A 17328-nucleotide genomic window follows, 5' to 3' on the forward strand; every position below is an offset into this window, starting at 1 on the left:
AACCAAACCCAACCCATTGCTTACATAGGTATGCTTTGATTTTGTCAGGGCCAAATGTACCCAGAAGCAAAGGGTAGGTCCCCCACAATTCTCAACTGGCTAAGGCATACTGGTATATGGGTTCAATTTATGGCTCCAAAAGTACTTATTTGAAGCCATTTGCCATGAACAGGATATAGCAGAAGGTTGATGTCAACTCTTTCCTCCTTGACATTGGAGACCTTTTACGGAATCAGGAGGTCTTTGAGCTCTACGTCGCAGGGTAGTATCAGTGAGCATGATACTTCATGAGCATCACAGTGAGCAATGATGCTTCATGAGCATCCTTCTTGGACGGGCACTAAATTTGTACTTAAAACTCAGTTCATCTGTTCACTGTGTAATAAGTTCAGAATCAGCCTAGAATCCAAGGTGGATTTCAGCAAAAAAAATATATATTTCTAAGATTTATGTTAGCATGCATTTAGATGCTCATACAAAAAAGCATGTTTTTGACTCAGGAATTTCTAAAGCGGGACAAGAAAAGTCAGTTAGAAAAATATGGAAACATGGCAATTCAGATAATTTCTGAGAGTCATTTCAAGATAGGGCCACGCCACTGCTGTTGCTGGTCTCCTTCCTTCTATTTCAGACACCACTAGTTTCCAGCCCCTGATGGCTGAGGCCACCCTCCATCTCAGGAAGGCCACCAAGTGTGTGAGGCACCAAATTAATCCAAGGTTACTGTGGCGAGGAACCTGCATGAGGAGCCAGGCAATTACGCATATCACAACCCACTGGGGCTTGGCATCCGCATGCCCTAATTTCAGTACTGGGTTTAAATTTGACTCATTGGGTCATACTTGGTCTTTTGTTTGCCAAACCACCCATCAACTTAAACTAAAACATGTTTTTGGAAATGCTTTTTAGGGGTTGTAGGAATGCAGCAACTTGTAGAAATATTCAAATAGACTTAGGGTCGTAGTGTGGTAAAAAAAATAAGAATGTGCCTTGAGGTTGTGATGTTCTTTGCTGCAGAGGGACACAAGAGGCTTTCTTTCTCCTTCCCGCCTCACTGGCACACAGGGGCCACTTTAACCCAATCAGGAAGTAGGTATTCAAGTCCTGCATGGACATCCTAGGTTGATAATTGCAGCTCTAGTTGCCAGGTGGCTGATCCCATAGAAGAACTCAGAACGACGGTCACAGTTATCCTGGCATCACGGTCTTTTCCCGTGACTATGTGTCCATGTGTAGGCAAATAGTTATGTGATATAAAAGAAGGCAGAGGGTAGCATGACGGTGCAACAGGTAAAGATGCTCGCTGTGCACAAGCCTCATGACCTGAGTTCAGTCTCTGGAACCCACCATGGAAGGAGAGGATGGATGCCCAAAAGTTGTCCTATGACCTCCACGCATGTATTGCAGCATGTGTAGGCCTGCACTCACCTGCACACACCACACATATCACACACACGCACACACACACACACTCACACAATAAAAAAAGGAGACCCCATTTTGCATGTCTCCATTTGAGCCTATGGTGGAAGGCTCCGAGTACAGGACCATAGGACAGAGGACCAGGTTTAGATCCCCCCTTCTTGGCTAGGCGACCTTGAATAAATCACTCGATTTCCTGACCTTTGCTTTCTCATCTTTAAGATGAGTTCATTACATCTGCCCACTGAACAGCCTGACAGTTTTTAAAGAAGACAGATAGGGTTTGGATCAGTGAACTGCAAAGAGATGACCGGTAACTGATTTAATTTCTAAAGTCATCACAAATTATGACTTATTAAAATAACGCTTTTCCTTGCCTTTTTTCTTCCCCCTGGATCCCTCCGGTCTATGAGATGACATCACATCAAGAAGCCTCACACTTAAAGACTCTTCTTGAGTCTGCTTTCTTGTTTAGGCATAGCTAACCGAACCATCATCACCAATGCTCATCTATGTCTCTGGCACGAATAATTCCCACATTATCTCATTTGCTGTTAGCTACATCTTTGAGAGAGTGGGGATGTCTATGATCATCACTGCCATTTTACAGGGGCAATGAGAGACGTTTGCCCAAGATCACATGAAAACTGTGCATGGCAACAGCCTCACCTGGCCCTGTATGCTGAGGCACACTCAGGTGCTTCATCCAGACTGAATAGTCTAGACAATGATCTCTGGATAGACAGGAGCCCTGCCTGTCTCCTCTAGTCTCATTGAGTTTTACTGCACCTCAAGACCTGTTCAAAGCCCGCTTTCTCCTTCCTGGTAGTCTTTACTGGATAAGCTGCTCACACGATCCCACCCCTGAGACTTACGCTACCTCCTCTATGCTATCTACTCTCATAGGCCATCTCCTCTACATACTAGCACCTCATCAGACATGCTGGAACTCTGGATTATGGCGATATAGCTCTGGGGACTGCAGTACATATTTCCCAAATCACCAACATATTTCCCAAATCACAAATTAGATGGGACAGTAGAAGTCAGAAAAAAATTTAAAAGATAGTAAATGTTTTAGGCTTGCCGGCTATAAGAACTGTCACTTAACTGTGAATCCAATTTCTACTTAGCACAGGAAGAGCCATAGACAGTACGTAACAAATGTGCACAGCTGGGCCCAGTAAAACTGCATGGACACTGATATTTGGGTTGTGCATAATTTTAAGGTCTTATTATTACAGTTTTTCCTTCCTTCCTTCCTTCCTTCCTTCCTTCCTTCCTTCCTTCCTTCCTTCCTTTTGGTTTTTCAAAACAGGGTTTCTTTATTCACTGTTTATCACTCTTACGTATTTACTTCATATAAATATGAATACACACAATATACATACGTGCATATACAGAAAACCTTTTTCAGTGCTGGGGCTAGAACCCAGGGTATTACATACACTAGGCAAGTGCTCTACCATGGAGCCATATCTGTGGCCTTAGACCATGTTTTATTGGTGCTGACAAAGTTTTAACTTAATTCTGTTTTATCCCAATAATGCAGATTTTATTCCCTGCTTGGATAATGAACTGCCTTGGAGACAGTTCTGTTTTATCATACATATATATATATATATATATATATATATATATATATATATATATTCAATCTTGCTTTGCTTTAAAAGCATTTATTTATTTAGGTTTTTCAAGACAGGGTTTCTCTGTAGCTTTCGGAGCCTGTCCAAGAACCAGCTCTTGTAGACCAGGGGGCCTTGAACTCACAGAGGTCCGCCTGCCTCTGCCTCCCGAGTGCTGGGATTAAAGGTGTGTGCCACCACCGCCCGGCTTTATTTTTTCTTTTGTGTGTATGTGATGTGTGTACACATATGTCACTTCAAATGTATGGAAGGTACAGGACAACTTTTCTCTCTTCCATCTGTCTTTGAGGCAGGGTCTCTCTCATCTCTTTAAACTTTTTCTTTTTAAATTTGTAGTGGTGTGTGATTGTGTGTGTGTGAACTGACATGGTGCATGCTTACCATACTGTACTTATAGAGATCAAAGAATGATCACAGATTCAGTCTCTCCTTCTGTCATGTGAGTCCAGGCAACTGAATTCCACTTATCAGGTTTCTGTGGCAAATGCCTTTACCTGGTGAGTCGCCTCCCATCCCTAATAACACAGTCATCTTAAGTGACTCACTGAGGAAAGGGGTTGCTAGGTAACTGTTGGTGTTTACTAACATCAAGCCTCACTGCAGAGGAAGGAGCTTTTAAAATGTTCAGTCATTCTCAGCACCTCAGAAGTCCCACTGCAGATAGGCAAATCTGTAATTGTATTTCATCTGCAAAACCAGACTCCCCATCTTAACCACTCAGGAAAGATGGCTGCACATATGGAGATCACAGAAACTCACAGGCAACATTCCCATATTCTTTATCTTTTTCTTCACACTGCATTTCTCCATTCTAACAGAGATACCCTGATTCAGGCATAATCCCCACAGCTCCACAGTTCAGAGGATAAAAGCAATGGATTTATGGAAGGTATCAGAGCTAATAAATAGGGTTTAGATCTTGAGTTGGGAAGTGGGAGGGGCTCCCTTCTCCCCATCATGCATTACAGGTGGCCCACAGTACACACACGCCAGGAGTCATAGCCAGAATTGGATGCTGTGCATCTTGTTTAAAAGTTCATTATGCAGAATCAAAGTACACATATTTTTTAAAAATATGTTTTCTGAGGCTTTTATTATTTCTTTCTCCCGTCAGAGGCACCAGATTTTACAAGTGGCTCTTGGACTGACAAGATGGTTTAAAGGGTAAAGGCTCTTAACTCAGCCCTATGACTTCATTTTCTTCCCTGGAACCCACAGTGGAAAGAGAAAACCAACGCTTGAAAGCTGTCCTCTGACCTCCATATACATACACTAAATGAATAAATAAATAAATAAATAAATAAATAAAGGAAAAGGGTATGTTGTTGTTGTTTTTTAAAGTTCATTATGTAAAATACAACATTTGGGCCCTAAATAAATTCCTGAATTAGTCTGCACACTCTAAAACTCACTGGGCTTTTCCTAGAAGATATTTAAAATGCCAATACCTAAACACAACCTGTAATTAATAACTCAAAAGCTCTTGGGACAGGTGACCTATACCTACTGGCTTCTTAAGTGACTACGTGCAACCAATGCTGAGATTTGCTGCATTCTCTGGCCTTGGTGTCCAGGCAGTAAGCCTCTATTCCTAGCTACCAATCTCCAACTCTCTTTTATGGGGACTCAACAGTAGTCTTGATAAGCAGGCAACTATTAATTAATCAATATTAATGTAATAATATTAATCATAATTAAGGTCACATAATCAACCAATTTAATATAATTAATCAATTTTAGTAATTAATATGAACAATTAATATTAATTATTATTAAATATTAGTGGCTGAGTCTGCATAGCTGGCTCTCATCTGCAGAATTCACTCCTATGCAAAAATATCACCGTGTTTCCACACTTTCCCTCTTAAACCAGAGACACCCCTTTTATGGAAGAGGACACCAAGTAGAGCCTGACTTTCAGGACATTTACATTAAGTCCTTGCTTACAAAGAACCCAGGGAAGCAGACACAAGCCTGAGCTCTTAAGACATCCAGTTTTCAAATCTGCATTAGGTTCCTTCCACAGTCCTGTGACCTCAGATAAATTGGTCACCTGGGCATACCGTTTGTTTACACGGAAATAATCCAAGCACCTACATTTCATAGGAACACTGAAAAGATTAAAGGTAAAAAAATGTATGCAGCTGTGTTATAATCTTGGCTCTCTGCTTTATTTCCTTTGAAAATAAAAGTAGGGGGAAGGAATGCCGTTTAAAACCAGATCATTTTGATGATCGATTTGTAACACGTAATCAGATCTGAGTGTCTCCTCTAACACAGATGATGGAAACTATTCATATTCTTAGCCACAGAAGTTTTCCAGATCTCCCTGGGACTAATTCCAACCAGCCGGACTAGTCTGTAGGCATTGTGAGGACTAGGTGACCTCTCTAAACCAGCAGAGTCATGCAGAATGACAGGAACATTTTACCCAAGAAGGGCTCTTATTTTTATCCCTCTTGGCCTGAAGAAGGGCTCAGCCAGAGAGAGAACAGAACTGCTCATGCGTCATGGGCTCAGCTCAGGCCTTCCAACCTGCTTGAAGGCCTGGGCTTTTACCAAGTCATTCTGCACAGCCTGCTTGCATCTCCCCAGATGACAGGTGAATGGACCAGGCCTCAAGGGGGCTTGCGTGTCATCACCCTGGCTGAGCTTCTGCGGTCATCTGACCGTGTGATGGGCACTGAGAACCCAGAAAAAGAAAACAAACGCTTAACCAAGTAACACCCACAGGTGGAAATTCCCTCCAACTACACAGCCCCAAACCTAAACAGCTGCTTCTTCCCGGGGCAAACCATCAACAAAAGATGCACAAGGAAGTGTGTGTATGTGCGTGCATGTGTGCGTGTAAAACAATCACCCAAACAGACTCAACAGCTTCAAAGTCATGTTAGGCTCACTAGTGCTACTTCCTTCATTATTAATGCTTTGCTAATATAAACTTTTTTTCCAAAATAGGGTTTAAAATAGAAATCAACAGACCCCAAGGACAGTGTCAGACTCAGTATGGGCTAGGAGGTCTGGGAAGGCCACACTGAGGGGCTCTGAGCCCAACCATTGTGTAGCCTCAGTAAAGCAGGCCTTGATGTGACCCCGAGTCAGCTGAAGCAAGAGTGTGAGAACAATCAGGTTTCCACACAAACCTAATTTGGGGCTTATTTCCTGAGAAACCGTCCTTCTCTGCTGTTGCTGCCTGCTCCACATTCCCATTTAGGCAGGGAGGAGGCATGGGAGGACCAGGAGTGAATTTTCACTTGGGGTGATGGACTGACTTACAGATTCACTGAGGGATTATGGCACTGCATGTCTGAGGGGTGGGGGGTCCATCTCAGAATCAACACCACGGCTACCATTTACACCCTCAAGTACTGGGGGTTGGGGAAGCCATATTGCAAAGAGCTGTTTTCTGCTTGCCCTGAACCCTCAGGGTCATGAAAATCTCTCTCCTTTTCTCTCCCTCTCTCTTTCTCCTTCCTTCCACCCCCTCTCCCTCAAAACTAGGACAACATGAATGTTTTTGTGTGGTTTTGGTTTTGGTTTTTTGAGACAGGGTTTCTCTATGTATCACTGGCTGTCTTGGAATTCACTCTGTAGACCAGGCTGGCCTTGAACTCAGAGATCTACCTGCCTCTGCCTCCTGAGTGAGGGATTAAAGGTATGCACCACCACCGCCCAGCCAATCTGAATGTTAACGATTCAAATCAAGAGTCTGGATTATCTGGGGCTTTTGAGACTTACCCTTACTACATAGTTGAATCTTCTGGAATCCAGGATGGCGGTCGAGAAGTCCAGTCTGTTGAAAGCCTCCCCCAGAGTGCAGTACCCATGGCGCTGCATGTGAGTGAGACAGAGGCATACATTACTCCTGCCATGCACAGGTCATTCTCCAGCACCCTCCGGAGGGACTCTACTGAACCATATGGCTGCCCATCTTAGAGGACTGGGTTTTGCCTTCCCTTCTGCATCCAAATTCTGAGAGACACAGTTGGATGGTGCAGCCCACATCTACTTCAGCTGGAGACTCACCTGTGGACTATCTCTTTTTTCTAGACTAGTATCACCCTAGCTCTCTACATACGCTAGTCTGGGAGTGCTAACGCACTGTGTATCACTGGGAACAGAGGATATGCCATTTGGGACTATGACAGTATCTCTCACACTGAGAAGTGATCGGTTCTCCCTGCCCGTGGTGACATCACCCTGCACCCACTGGTGTGCTTTGCTTTGTAAGGAAGAAATCAAGTTCTGAACGCTTAGTGTTTATGCACAGAGAATCGGGAATACAGAGTTCTGGCGTATCATCTCACTCTGTCCTAAGTTCCTGGGTGATTTGGGTTTGTCCCTGATCCACCCTCTCTGGGGCTGATGCCATAAGAGAAATGGGGTGTTTTCCAAGGTCCCTGAAAGAAATAGGAAGGCTGTCACCTATCACACTGTCCCATGTTCCAGTGAGCAAACTGCCTGTTTTCTCCAATGCCACAGAAGACGGCTAGTATAGGGACCTGAACCTACCTACAGTGCAAAGAGCAGGCTCTGAAAACACCTGTTGGATTTAATGGTTAGGCCTCTTAAACCTAATTGCTAACCAGGTATGAAGAACGCCTCCTCTCCCCCAGAAAGCTGATCCCTTCCCACCTCCTGTTAGACATAAAGAACTGGTTTTGTCCAATTGCTCTCTTTGGAGGGTGCAGCATTACTAAGCATGGTGCCTTAGTAAGCAGATGGGTACTCACCTCTTTAGTACTTCCTTTGTGAACATAGATCCATTTTTCTTGATGGAAATCTACAGAGGCCAAAAACGAAACAGAAAGGTATCTGAACAATCTGTAGCAGGTCTAAGATTTTAAATGTGACAAAAAAGACAGTCTAGGAGGATGAAAATGTTCAATTTTAATAGAGCCTTATATCCTCTGCCAGCACATAAGTATCTAGACCATGTGACTTCAGATTTATGCAAGAGGGACACACCCATTTTCCTCTTTTGCCCTTTTATTTATTTCATTTTGAGACAGAGTCTATGCATCCCACATTGGCCTCAAACTCTTCCACCTCCTGAGACCCACGATATGCAGCTCACTGGGTACTGAGGACGAATCCAGGCCTTTGTGCTGCGAGGCAAGCATTGAGCTATGTCCTTAGCCTCATAATTCTATTTTCAAAGCCTCAAAACCCAGCCGAAAATCAAAGCGCTGCTGGAATGGATTCAGCTGTAGCCCTGTCCTGCAGCTATCTTACCAATGTCAAAGGCAAGTGACAAGCAGGGATACGGTCAACCGGCAAAGACTTTTGAACAGTAAAGAATATGCTAATTTCGCTTGTGAGACGCACAGATGAGTTTGTAGAAGCAAAGGTCCCAGAAACCTCAACTAGTGATAGAGAAAGCATCAAGGGAGCTCTCGAGTATGAGAGGCGCTAATGTGGTTTTTGAGAACCATTCATAAGAATCTTCCAGTAGCCTTTTCTTTTCTTTGGGCACAGGGTCTCAAGGGGCCCCGGGCTGGCTTTGGATTTGTAATGTAGCAAAGATGGTGGCCTGAAACTTCTGATCCTGTTGCTGGCTGACCTTCACCCAGGGTCACTACGCCTAATTCTGCAGCCCTAAGGGACTGAACCCAGGACTCTGCATCCGAGGCAGGCACTCTACCAACTGAGCTATGTCCCCAGACACCTTTCTTCATATATGCAAATCAAATGGCTTACACTGAGTTTTGGTTTTGCTGTTCAGTATGTCCTTCTTTCTCTTCTTGGCTGCAACATCATAGTTCAGGCTGTTGAAAAGATTCTCCTTATTGTACACATCCTTGCTGCAGTAACTGTAAGGGAGGAGCAGAGGGATGCAATAGCTATACTTCCACAGATAACTCACTGGATTATAAAACACACCAACACATGCTTCCCAGACAAAACCATAAAATCATCAAAAAAAAAAAGAGTCCATACAGCAGTGGTTCTAATGCCGGGACCTTTTAATACAGTTTCTCATGCTGTGGAGACCCCCCACCCATAAAATTATCTCGTTGCTAGTAATTTCACTACTGCTATGAATTGTAATGTAAACATCTGACATGCGACCCCTGGAAAAGGGCCCTTTGACCCCAAAGGGGTTGTGACCCACAGGTTGAGAACCACCGCCACATAGGCACAAGCACAGACTTCTTTTAGTAAAAATATCAGCATCTCCATGCGGAAGGCAGGGATGGGGGCGAGTGTTTCTTTTGAATTCCCTAACAGGGCCTTCCATTATAATTTGATACAGAACACTACACTCTTTAAGAATGACGCAGTCTGTTACAGTATCACTTTCAACAAAAGTGCTGAACAGGGGAGGGAGATGGCTAGTATCATTGTGTCGGACAATGCAGGCCCGCAAGAGGCAGAGCATCTATTCCTAGCTGCCATGACTCCTTCCTTCCCTTTCCACCATCCTCCCTCCTTCCCATCATCTCCAACCCTCAATCCCCTCTCTCCTTCTGAGACAGGGTCTCACTATGTAGAACAGGCTGACCTCAAACTCCTATAGTTCCACCAGTCTGTCTCCCCAGTGCTGTGATTAAAAGTGTGGGTCACCATGCCCAATACCTTTTTTCATTTTGTTTTGTTTTTCAAGGCAGGCTTTCTCTGTGAAACAGTCCTGGCTGTCCTGGAACTCACTCTGTAGACCAGGCTGGCCTCATATTCATAGAGTGAGATCCTCTTGCCTCTGCCTCCCAAGAACTGGGCCTTTCTCTTCTTTTTTAAGACAAGATTTTATTGTGTAGCTCAGGCTGGCCTTGAATGACTATGTAGTACAGGCTGGTTTTGAACGCACTGTTCCTCTGTCTCAGCCTTCTGAGTACTGGGTGTACAGAACGCTGGGACATTAGGTATGTGCTATCACATCCTGCCCTTCTCTTTATAAACAGTTTTATTGGGCTATAAATCACATATTATGCAAGTCATTCATTTAACGTATAACCAAGCGTCTTTAGCTAGTGTGTTCCTGTGCTGCCTTTAAAACATGATCACTATTACAAAAATCTGAGCTTCAAACTCCCCTTCCAGCATGTATTTTGCATACAATGCTCATTGTTTGGGTTTCTAGGCCTCAGGCTGAAAGGTTAAAGTATCCTAACAGAAACTAGGAAAAATGCATAATTCATAACTTAGAGGGGCTGAAAAGACACCAAACACACTTATCCAATTCATAGGTCACTAAAGGGTGGGTAGGTCCGTATTTGGCCAGGTGCCTATTTTCTTCAGCAGGCTGAAGTATCATGGGAGTAAGGGGGACTGTCTCACAATTTAAGGAAAATCTCTGAATACTTTCTTCAAGAATGATGGGGAAGAAATACTAAAATGAAACAAGAAGATGGGTTCCCTGCCTCTTTTGTGTTTTGTTTTTGTTTTTTTGAGACACGTTTTCCCTGTGTATCCCCCCTTGTCTTAGAACTCACTCTGCATTCCATGCTAACCTTGAACTCAGATATCCACCTGCCTCTGCCTTCTGAGTGCTGAGATTAAAGGTGTGTGCCACCATTCCCTGGCTCCCTGCTTCTTTCAACTCCCAAAGAGGCAGGCAGGATTTATAACAACCCATACAAATCTGGTGTGAATGTCCACTAAGATATGAAGAGTCCTTTAATTGCAGAATTTTAAATGTGATTTGATTTAAATCTATTTTGGGGGATGAATAGAAGCATATATGTTCTCTATTTCTGGCTTTGTGTAAATGATAGAAGGGACAAGAAGGCCACAAAATGTCCAGTATTCTTTCATTGCAATTACTGTCTCAATAAGTAGAACTTGTCTTTGTAGCTTGCTAAAATGCTGACATCACCAGCTAAGGTACTCTGTGCTGCTTTCAGACCTGCAGGGAGAAACCTGACAGGCCACCAGTCAACCATTTACTGAGTTCCCTGATGTCTTTCGCCTTCTCTTTTTCATTCAGGGAAACAGGATATTTTTAGGCTTCAGAATGTGTGTTGCAGAGATGACCTCTCTCAGAGCCACTTGTCCGAGTGAGCCAAGAGTGAATGTTTTGGGTCAGGCTTTATACAGCTCCGGAGTGTGTGTTTGTCTTGTCTGCATGGCTTTGGGGGTACAGGGGACAGAGTCACTGATGAGGTGATGTTCTGCTTCCAGTCAGCAGGAAGAAAGGAACGGAACAAAGACCAGAACTCTGAGACTTGGAGGCTGACCTAAAGAATGTCAATCAAAGGCGAGGAAGAGGAAAGGATGGAGAGTCACTTGAGTGGTCTGTGATGTCCCAAAGCGTCAGAAAACAAAGCCAGAACATTCTGTGGGCAAAAATACCACGAGAAGGCTTATTTTTAAAGAAATACACACAGAGCCCCACAGCCCTACAAACTACAGTAAAAACTCCATACCTAGGAGTTTACAAAGCTATCTATCTTCTTGTAAGTCACACATACAAGGGGCTGCAGCAGCTTTCCTCCTTAAGCACAGAGAGCAACCGGGCGCTACAATGTTTAACCACCTATGCACCTCATCTTAGGCTTTTCTAATGGACAGGGTTCGAGGGAATTGAGCATTTGTTTTCTTCACAGATGCTACAATAAGCCACTTTAAGCTGGACTGACTCATTTTCCAAAGCCAAATCGAGAAGAATTTCACACCATTGATGATGCTCTCTCGATGCAGAGTATAGAGGAGTTTTAACCACAGGGAAACCCTATACATCTCATTTTGTATTAGGGTTTGAATGCTGGATGATGGGCTTGGAGACAAGGCTGTGAATTCACTTATGTTTTCTCTTAAGCAATAATCTATTCAGTGGCTATTTTGAGACTTCAGTTATGTCTATTTCCAGGAAATGCAAAATCAATGGAAAATTACAACTCAAATGTTTAACAACAAAATGACTACCGTTTGTAAATTACAGCATATATAAAGATATATTTAAAATAAGTAAAACCATCTCAAGGAGCCTGCCTTCCTCACCAAATGCAACAAGTGAGTTGTTACTTTGTAACTACTTCTAACCCTGCTGTTTATAGGCATAGGCCAAGAATAAGGAAAAAGCCCTCCTCCACCCAGCACCCACATTACCAACAAACACATAGAAAATATTATAAGGCAACTGCAGAAAAGGTGGAAAGATTCCAAAATATGACCATTTTGGCAGCAGATAAAGGCGGGGATAGGAAATACGATCTTTATTTATTTCATCTGTAACTAAGATAAACATTTAATAAAACCATGTCCTGACCCAAAGTAGTTCTATAGTCTTCATTATGGCCAGTGAGGTTTCGATGTTTATTTGCACAAAGTCATATCCAGGTTGCCAAACTTCAAAGGACTACTTCCTGGATTGCTTTGGAGACAGAGGCTAGCGCACGGAGCTTTTTACAATACTGCCTCGCTCAGAGCAAGTGCTCATAAAAATATCTCTACTATTATTTTTATTCAAGGCATAAAGACCAACTTCCTCCTTCCTGGCCCAGCCTTAGCAACCCACAGTTTGTATCACTGGAATGGGCTTTTAACTACAGAAGTCCAGGCTTGGAGAAGAGACTTGAGATTACTCATCTTGGGGTTGGGGTGCGGCAGGGGTGGCTGGGGAAGAGGCAGTGTGGGCCATCTCAGCCACCACTTCCTTGAAGCATTCTTGGATCACTCCAGCTCGTACAATGTTCCTTCCTTGAAATTCTCATCTGCCACACTTGCCATCCCTCCCTTAGCTTACCGGTCCAACGATTTAAGAGGCCAGCTTTAAGTTTATCTAAAGTCGGTGATCTCATAAAGCACCTGACCGCTTTGAGACTGTAACATTTGGCTGTTGGAGGACAGGGCCCTGGACCACTGGGACAATGGCCAGCAGAGTCTAGAACAGGTGTACTGTGAAGGCAAGTCAGGGTTCACACTAAACAATAACTCCCCAAAGCATGCCTTTATTCTTCGCTTCTGCTGGGTGACTCTCAGGATGGCCTATGGAATCAGAGAAGCGGCCTGCCCCTTGGTAGCTCAGTGTACAGTTACTCACCTTCTTTTACAAAGGCCCCGCCTTTTGTTTTCGGAGAACAAGAGAGGACATTCAAGCTCACCTGTGCAGCCAGGCACAGGGCCCAAACCTTACATCACAGGAAAGCCAAGCCGGGAAACAGTGGGATATTTGAGATCACAAAGCCAGACCTCAGAAGGCCACTGCTTTTAAGAAATTGGCAGACTCTTGAGCTAAGGAAGGAGGGGATTGTTTACGGTTGCTGGGGGAAAAATACCCGTAAACAGCCAGCTGCTCTTCTGAGGGGCAGATGACCAAATCGGTCCTCAAGTGTGACTCAGCAGAGGACTGCAGGTGGTCACTGTGTTGGTCACTGCTGAGACAATGATGACAGAGAGGACAACAGCTTCAATTCACAGGTGTGATAGGCCAGAAAAGGAGGTCAGGAAGAGTCCCAGCCTCCTTAAACTTCAGGGGCAAGTTTATCTACAGGTCTTTTGCAATAGGAAGAGTGGTGTGTCACTATTTCTGTAGTCTATCTCATAGAGAGAGCAAGAACAGAGTGTGTATCCAGATGGACTGCGGTCTCTCCACTTTAGATCTGGACCTGCTGAACACTGAGGGCTGTCTTTCCTGTTTTATTGGGGCAAGTCACTGTGATGCAGCTGGCTGGGCCCCTGCAGCATCTCAGCTGGGACGAAGCTGAGCTTTTTTTGGGGGGGTTTTCGAGACAGGGTTTCTCCGTAGCTTTTTGGTTCCTGTCCTGGAACTAGCTCTTGTAGACCAGGCTGGCCTCGAACTCACAGAGATCCGCCTGCCTCTGCCTCCCGAGTGCTGGGATTAAAGGCGTGCACCACTGCTGCTTGGCGAAGCTGAGCTTTTTATACAGAAACCAAAGGCTGAGATATTAAATTCTGGCTCCTAAGGTGGATGGTTTCAAGGAGAAGAAAGCTTCTGGTTTACTCCCTGCTCCCTTAGTTGAGGGAGAAGTACTAGGTATAACTGTTAAATCACTCCCTGGAAAGCTGTGAGGTCACAACAGTTGGTAATTTATCCTATTTTTTTTTTGCGAATAAGATTTCTTTACAGTGTTCTAAATTCCCCTGGGGCTGCCTCAAAGGACGAACACAAAGGCTAATTAATATATTGGGTTCTCCTGAAAGGCCCTGAGTTCAAAGATTCGGTTTCACCTCATTAAGAGACAAAGGGAATTTAAGCATTACGAATCACAATCAAATTGGAGACCTTGGAGGTCAAGCTGCCCATACAACAACAGTTTCTTGATAATTGCCAAACCTCTATTCAAACAGCTATCAAACCTCACTCGGTGGGACCTGGGCAAGCTCACAGAACTCTGTTAAGGCCGTTTAAGGATGCAGGAGTGTGTGTGGGTGTTAATCAAAGGCTAGTGGGAGGGGAAGGCACCCAAGGGTGACCTCAACTGCACCAGCCCCCTTTGAACACACTTTTAGCATGTTCCTCGGGTGTCTCAGGCGGTCAGCTGCTCCGGTTGGGGGTTGATTCTCAACCTCGTAATTTATGAGTAGGCATTCGTTCCGACCTCAGATTTTCCACCAGGCGACAGAGCTCAGGTGAGATGTCAAGTCTGGGTGGTCTTTCTGCAGCTGGCAGGCACGCTAGGGATGGGAGTGTGCTCACTGTGCAGATACTGACTGGAAAGGGCCACAGAGGAAGCAGGTGCAAGTGCCTGATCCTTCCTGAAGCTGAGCGTTGTGCGTGCTTGCGTGCGTGTTTCATCCCTCCCTCCACCCCCTTCAGCCCCTAAACGTTACCACTACCACCCACTCCGCAAGTCTGCTCAGGAAGGCTTCTGTCTCAGGGCTCATCGGCTGCCCCTCCTAGTTACTCTTTTTTTTTCCTCCTCGGCCCACTCAGCAGTCGATTGTGTGTGGGAAGAGCCTTTGTGCACTCAGGGCAGGGCCCACGACTAGATCCACCATCCGGCGGCTCGTGACTACCGTGCTTGTTCTCCTTCGGTCCTGTCACAGGGCACGGAAAGGCACACAGCCAACTCGCTAGCGCCCACTTAAAAAAGCAGTAACTTCAGTTCCAGGGTCTAAAGGCAGAGTCCCTGAGTTGTGCGCTTGGGTTCAAGAAGTGTTTAGGGACATGATCCCCAGTTGCCAGACTGAGGAATCCCGGGTTCTGTATGGAATCTTTTTCTCTGGGAGACACTGACCTTGGTCAGTAAGAAACACCAAATTAACCATCTCTGGTGTTCTGGCGACCTTTGTAGAAATCCGGGCATCTCACTCCTGTCTCCTCAACTGGAGGCCCCCTCTTTATCCTGGCCCAACCCCGCTTGCCTTCCTTCATCTGCTCCTGCGCTCCCACCCCCAGATCAGCTAAGGTCGGTTTTGTGGGGCTGGAAGTTGGAGAATGTCCTCACCTGCTGAGGTCGCTCACGAAGTTGCCGCTTTTCTCATCGAGGAAGCGCTTCCAGCCGTCGGCTGTCTTCACCCAGCTCTGGCCCGGGGACCGCCAGTCCTGCCCAAGGAACGGCATGGCACCGAGTGCGGACGCGACCGACGGGCAGGATGGATTGATAGCCGGGGACCGGCCTGGCTGGCCCCGGGGATGCGCTGGAAAGATGCTGGGTGAACTCAGGCGGCGACTGGGACAAGTGTGGGGAACTGGTGTGGAGGACTGCGGGTCTGGGGTGGGCGCGGGGGTCCCTGGACTCGCGGAGGGCGCAGGCGCTGGGAAGGGTCTCCTATCGCGTCGGACTCCGGGAATGCTGCGCGACTGCCGGGGCGCAGTATTTATCCCGGGCCTCTGCCCCGGCTCTTTGTTGCCGGAAGAGCCGCCTGCTCTTAGCCCGGCCCCCCCGGGGCCCCGAGGCCACGTGGCTTTGTTTATGGGCTCGCCTTGTTTTCCGAGGCGCCCGCGGCTCTTGCTCGGCTCGAGGTTGCACAACCTTGAGCCCGTGGAAATTTGAAGCCGCATGGTCAGGCCAGATGTCTCGCTGTCCCTCGGTCCCCTGGCACCTCTGTACCCCCTCCCTGCCCATCCTCCCAGCTGCTGCCGCCGAGATCCCGGCCCTGTACTCTGCACTACGTCCTCCCCACGGCTTTCGGACAAGCCAGATGCAGCTAGGAAGCCAGATCAGAGGTTTGGGAACCATCAGTCTCTAGGTGTCCGGGAACGTTCGTAGGCAGATCAGCCTAGGAGAGGCCAGAATGTCAGGGGCAGGGTAGGGGCGCAGTCTTTGGACCTCTGACTGCAAGTACCAACTCCAGGCGCCAGGGTGTGCTAAGGGGAGGAGGGGACCCGGTGCGGCAAGAGTGAGGAGGGACAAGCCTCCACCCCTTCCGCCTGAAAGCTGTCCTTGCTGCGTGTGCTGTCAGGCTCGACTCCCCGCCTCCATCCCCGCCCCCAGTGGCAAAAAAATGGGAAAAAGAGGGGGAGGACCTGCAGCGTCTGGACCCCAAGGCGTGGAAGTAAAGAGCAGAGACAATCCTGGGTCCCACCCGGGGAACTCTGAGCAAACATCGAGCTGGCGATCGAGGCGCCTGGTCAGAACAACGCTGCTAGTGCCGTGGCGTCAGAAAAAGTCTCTGGCTATGCTCACTGTACCTGCTCTCGTGCCCCAGGGCTGCGCGTTTATCCCGTGGAATCTTTAGAGCCCTCCTCTCTTGCTCTTTCTGCAGTTCAGTTCCCGGTGTCTTTTGGCCTCTAGTAATAAAGTCCTCTCCTGGGTTTCACGTAGGACCTGTCTGGTGTCATCGTGGTTTTCAGGTGAAAGGCTGATGGGTCCGGTTAAGACTACCCAGGGTCTTATGTCTACTTTCTTCTCAACTCAGGGTAACCTTCCCCTTTCTGCAGAATATAAACTCCCTTTTATTCTAGAGACATCTCAGCCCGTGTCTTGCTACCAGGCCCAGAATTGGCTGCTCATAACCATTCTCTCTCCTCCTCCTCCCCCCCCGTGTGTGTGTGTGTGTGTGTGTGTGTGCATGTGGAGGCCAGAAGTTGGTATCAGGTATCTTCTATAACTTTGGGCCTTATTTATTTTTGAGACCTACTCGCTGAAGCTGGGGCTCATCTATTGGCTAGACTGGTAGGCAAATGAACCTCTGGATTCTCCTGGTTTTGTCTCCCAGGATTGGATAAAGGCATAGTGCATTGTTTTGTTTTGTTTTAAAGATGGGGGCTGGGGATCTGAACTCAGGTCCTTATGACTGCTCATCAGGACCTTCTCACTGAGACGTCTCCCTACCAAATCATCTCCGCAGCCTCTCCACAGCCCATTCTTGTGTGAACAAGTGACTACTGCACCAGGGTGGGGTGGCTTCC

General features: G+C 46.3%; 1 protein-coding gene across 1 annotated transcript in view; it reads right to left on the reverse strand.

Moving 5' to 3' along the window:
* Positions 1-16082, reverse strand: part of Fbxo32 (F-box protein 32) — a 40787-nt gene extending 24705 nt beyond the window's left edge. Inside the window, exons 1-4 of the mRNA XM_057791643.1 lie at positions 15422-16082; positions 8772-8884; positions 7805-7854; positions 6810-6902 (exon numbers count right to left, since the gene is read on the reverse strand). Coding sequence (XP_057647626.1) covers positions 6810-6902; positions 7805-7854; positions 8772-8884; positions 15422-15978 — 813 coding nt within the window. The 5' untranslated portion in view covers positions 15979-16082. The remainder of the gene's footprint in view (positions 1-6809; positions 6903-7804; positions 7855-8771; positions 8885-15421) is intronic.
* Between the last annotated feature and the right edge of the window lie 1246 nt (positions 16083-17328).

Source organism: Chionomys nivalis, chromosome 17, assembly GCF_950005125.1.
Source record: "Chionomys nivalis chromosome 17, mChiNiv1.1, whole genome shotgun sequence".
Taxonomy (NCBI): Eukaryota; Metazoa; Chordata; class Mammalia; order Rodentia; family Cricetidae; genus Chionomys; species Chionomys nivalis.